At 62.3% G+C, this 4,937-nt stretch overlaps 1 protein-coding gene across 1 annotated transcript in view; it reads right to left on the bottom strand.

Annotated features, from left to right (window-relative positions):
- ARHGEF10 (Rho guanine nucleotide exchange factor 10) overlaps positions 1-4,657 on the bottom strand; it is a 94,699-nt gene extending 90,042 nt beyond the window's left edge. The window contains exon 1 of the mRNA XM_077771650.1: positions 4,417-4,657. Within this exon, the coding sequence (XP_077627776.1) occupies positions 4,417-4,598 (182 nt within the window). The 5' untranslated portion in view covers positions 4,599-4,657. The remainder of the gene's footprint in view (positions 1-4,416) is intronic.
- Between the last annotated feature and the right edge of the window lie 280 nt (positions 4,658-4,937).

The raw sequence follows: 4,937 nt of genomic DNA, 5'->3' as shown, positions 1-4,937 counted from the left end.
CGGTGAGCGCGCTGCTGTCTCTGACTTACCCTGGGGCGGGCACAGCGCCTCCAGGCCGCCCTGGACCTGCCCCCGCCACACTGTGACCAGCCCAAGGACAGGGACAGAGCGTCCCAGGAAAGGGTCAGCTCGCGACGTGCCCCGGGTGAAGCCCCACACCCCGCCATGACGGCCCACGTGCCCGGAGTTTCAGGCGTAAAGTGAGTTCCGACTCTAAGAACCATCCCCAGAGACCAGGACATGGGTTGGAACGGAAGTCACCTGGGACCCTGCGCTCCCCGCAGGCCCACCTCCCGCCCGGGGCTCCGCTCCTGCGGGGAAGGGCGCTGGCGTGTGATTACGTCCGTGGGACCCGGGAGAAGCGCGTCGCCCGCCCCGGAGCACAGGGAGCCCCTCTGCTCACACGCCGAGGCGCAGCGGTTTGGCCTGGGGGTGCGGGCTGTGCACCTGCTCCACCCTCCAGGACGCGGGCCCCTGGGTGCTGCGGTGCCCACACACCCAACACTGGCGGAGACACACCGTGGACCTGGGAAGACAAAGATGAAGGTGTCTGGACGGCGCAACCCCTGTGGCCACACAGCAGGCCTGGGGCAGGGGTGCGAAGGAGAGCCGGCTAGGGCTCTGCCAGGGTAGACCAAAGGAGTGCAGGGGTGCGGACAAGAGAGTGCTTCCTGGAGGAAGACAGAGCATGGCCGCATGAGGGGAGGGAGCCCCCCTGACGGAGGGAGAGACAGCTTCACCCTCCGGGGGACCCGCCCCTCCCCTGCCCGTCCACGGCAGGGCTTTGCCACATGGACGGGCGGGCCGCGCCATGCCGGCAGCAACAGGACACGTATCGTGTGACCTCACCTTCCGCAGACTAAAAACGAGCTCATCAGTGCAGACTCGGGGGGGGGGGGTGGCTGGGAGACGTGAGGGTCCCCGCTGTGGAAGGAACAGTGTTCCCGTGAAGGCCCTCAGAGCGGAGACAGGACTTACCCCCCAGTATCTATCCGGAGAAGTCCGTGGCCGCGCACAGACCCCAAACATGACTCTCTCGGGCTTGTCTCCGGCCGCAGGGACACACACGGCTCACGGGGCCCGAAATGAACGCAGAGAAGGCGCTGCCGCGGCCGGGCGCTGCCCGCGGAGCCCCGGGAGGGGCCGGCTGCGCCCCCCACGGCTGGAGGGCGCCTCTGGGCTGTCTTCACAGACGTGAAGTCCTCCTTAGGCTCTTTTGGTGACGGAAGCCAGGACATAAAGCACGTCTTTCAGAGAAGCCACTGGCTCAACGTGAACTTTCAGAAAGTGGGAGACACTCGCATCTGGAACTCGCTAAGGGGGCAGAGACCGCGTCCTCCCAGACGGAGACATCGGAGACATCATGGTCTCTGGGGCGCGAGGCGCCCGGCTCAGCACCCTGGGCTCCGAGCATCTCCTTCCCCCAGAAACCTCCTCCTTCCCCTCGTTCAGGACGAAACCACAGCGGCTGGGAGCTGCCCCGATCCCTCCCCTTTCTCCCATTCCCAGTATCTAGCCCGTCAGAAAATCTGGGGACCTCCATCTCAAATCGTTTCCGGAACATGACCAACCACTGCCTCCAAGGCCACCTGTCTGGACCACGCCGGCTCCGGTCTCTTGCCCGAGTTACTGGAAAAGCCTCTCAACTGACCTCCCTTTGCCATCTTCAGTGCTCTGTAATCTGTTCTCAAGGCTGCAGCCAGGATGTCCCACTTAAACAGGGGTCACATGTGGTCACAGCCCTGCAACGGCTTTCTGTCACCCTCTGTCACCTCCCTGAGGCCGAGTCCTACCACTGTCTTCTGCAGCCACGGGCCATCATGCTGCTCCTGGACATGCCCAGTATGCTCCTGCCTCAGGCCCTTTGCACATCCTTTCCCTTCTGCTTAGAAAGGTCATGGGGCGCCTGGTGGCTCAGTCGGTTGAGCGTCCGACTTCAGCTCAGGTCATGATCTCGAGGTGCGTGGGTTTGGGCCCCGTGTCGGGCTCTGTGCTGACAGCTCAGAGCCTGGAGCCTGAGTCTGTGTCTCCCTCTCTCTCTGCCCCTCCCCTGCTCACTCTCTCTCTCAGAAATAAAAACATTAAAATAAATTTGAAAGGTCGTGCTGCCTTATCGCTCACCTTCTTTGGATCTTTACTCAAGTATCGCCCTCCTGGTGGCCCTACCCACTCCTCACCCGCACACCCCCAGCCCCGTCTCCACCTTCATTTTTTCAGAGCATTTATTATAGATTCTAGTCCATTTCATCAAGGGAGAAACCGAGGCCTACGATGTCGGCTGAATAGCCGAACCCATTCAATTCCTGGTCCACAGCCCCGGGGAAAGGTGTCTGGGGCCCGGCCCGGAGCGAGCGAGCAGGCTCCCCAGGCAGGTGTGCTCACACACTGTGCCGCGACCGGACGCCCCGCGTAGGAAGCCACAGCCTCCAGGGTTACGGGCAAGCACGCACACGTCCCTCCGTTCCCGCGGTCCTCAGCCCGATCCCTGAGCAAGGCCCCAGCTGGGTGCACATCCCCCTCTGCCCGGCCTCCCTCCTCGCTGCTCCCGCCACCAGTGACCCGCTCCCCGCACGCCCCTGTGGCGGGCAGAGTGGGGCGCCTGTCGCTGACTCCTGGTGAGTCACAGAGGACGGGGCCTGTCGCACAGTGTGCGGGATGCACGGCGGGCCGCCCGGGCCTCGCTCTCGCTCTCGCTCTCGCACATCAGGCCCGGGGCTCGGCCCTCACGGAGGCCGCCAGCCCCTGCAGCAGGAGCGCGGATCTCGGCCGCACACGAGTGAGCCCTGCAGCACACGGCACGGGACGGGAGCCGGCGGAGAGGACTCCACGGCGTGGCCCGGTCAGAACTGCTCGTGCCGGCCGGACTCCCTGAACCACGCACACGACATCAGGACACTCCCGCAGCTCCCAGGGGGCACNGCACTGTTCTTGGGGCTGCAACTGGCCTGCAGGCCCAGACCTGCTGGCACAAGTGAGGAAAAGACACGCGGGATTCTTTCCGCTGGAGCTCAGCACTCCTCCTCTGGCCTCGGGGGCTCCCGGGGCTGTGTCTACACTGGCCTGCGCACGCCTCCCATCCAGACTGCCCAGCGAGAGCCCTTGGGGTTCAAGCCACTTTCCCAGCTGCTGGGAAGAAGGCAGAGCCGCCGAGTGACAGGCCATGCCAGAAACTGGGACGCCACCCCTCCGGAACACAGCCCTTCGGAGCCCTGGCGTCAGCCCGTCGCTCGCGGGCCCTGGGCACCACGTCGACATGAGCGCCGCTTCCAGGCACTCCCTGGGGTCAGAAGCCAAGCTCAAGTCACTGCTCTATTCTCCACTCAGAGAAAGACGTCGAACAACAGAATAAAATACTCAGTGTACACAGCAGGCTTTGATCAAAATGAAACACCTTGGCCTTTCTCAAAGGGGCAGCCCTTTTTTTTTTTAATGTTTATTCGTTTTGAGAGAGAAAGAGACAGAGACAGAGCATGAGCAGGGGAGGGGCAGAGAGAGAGAGAGAGAGAGAGACACACACACACAGAATCAGAAGCAGGCTCCAGGCTCTGAGCTGTCAGCACAGAGCCCGACGCGGGGCTTGAACTCACCAACTGCAAAATCATGACCTGAGCTAAACCTGGACACTTAACCGACTGAGCCGCCCAGAAGCCCGTCCCACGGGCAGCTCTTAATGACCCACACTAAGGAGAGAAGCCAGAAGTTCCTAAGTCACATGAAGTCTGACTTTGTAACTTTCTTACAACATTTGTATCTCAGAGCAAATGTCTATGCTGCTTTCTTAAAATAATAACGATAATAATGGCACTGTCACGTAAGGGTCTAGGTCTCCATAATCAAACTGCTTGGCCACGAAGACACATCCTCAGCCCACGCCCCCTCAGGGACCCCGGCACACCCCCCGCCGCAAGACCCTGGGCTCCTCAAGGCCGTCACACACGGAAGCCCCCGGCACCCTCCCCATTCCCCAGCCTTCCTCCCGGGCCCTCCAGTGCAGAATGGAGCGGCCACGGGGCAAGCGTCCGGAGCCCAGGACGGGCCAGCGGGTAAGCAGCCCCTTCGGGGCCCCTGGGACGGCTAAGAGCTGCTCGATTCCCTCCGGGCGTGCAGGGCACCCCCAGCCCCCACACAACGCAGCGCACTTCTCCGCGCCTCCCGGTCACCAAGGCCGCCACGCACCGTCTGAGCTGAGTCTTGAATACTGGAAGGCGGGCCGTGGGAGAGAACAACGTTGCCACTGAAAAAGATTTAATAATTCAAAAAATCTTGTCCACATGAAAATACGAAACAAACACACGCACGCAGCCCTGCCCTCGCGGGTACTCATCACCTCAGGGATTTAAAGAAAAGCAGGAGGAAAAGCAGCAACAGATGCTCTGACAACGACTCCTGTCCGCGATCAAAGCCTTGAAAACTCACCAACAGGCAGGTGAGGCAGCGACAACCAGCCGGAGGGCAGCCAGGTCTGAGAAGGGGGCGGCCGGGGGCGGAGGAGGTCCCCGGGGCTTCACCTGCTGTCCGCCAGGGCCGCTCACAGCCGCGGCCTCGCAGGGGAGGCGAGGCCCTGCCCACTGCCTCCCACGGATGCACTCAGGTCTCATCTGGGACCCGGGTCAGATTCACCCAGGCCTGGAGCGCCGTCTCCACCGCACGGCTCCAGGACCCCAGGCCCTCCTGGCACCGCCTGCGGAAGGCTTCGCGGAGAGGCCACCCCCACCTGACGGAAGTTTGCCGCCGACTCTTCCGTTCTGTCTCTCTCTCCGCTCCCCTTCCTCCCCGTGCAGACCACAGTCAGGCACGACTGAATGTGGACACGCCCGGGGACCTTCCTACCACACCCTGTGCGATAAACTGACAACGTACAACAAGGGGTTTTTAAAACTATGATTTACAGGACAATAGGGCCAAAGTCACCTCGTTTACGTTTTGCTCTTCGTCAA

The sequence above is a fragment of the Crocuta crocuta genome, unplaced genomic scaffold (genome assembly GCF_008692635.1).
Source record: "Crocuta crocuta isolate KB4526 unplaced genomic scaffold, BGI_CrCroc_1.0 scaffold111, whole genome shotgun sequence".
NCBI lineage: Eukaryota > Metazoa > Chordata > Mammalia > Carnivora > Hyaenidae > Crocuta > Crocuta crocuta.
Note: the sequence above shows the minus strand (reverse complement) of the source record. Positions and strands in the feature narration are given on the sequence as shown.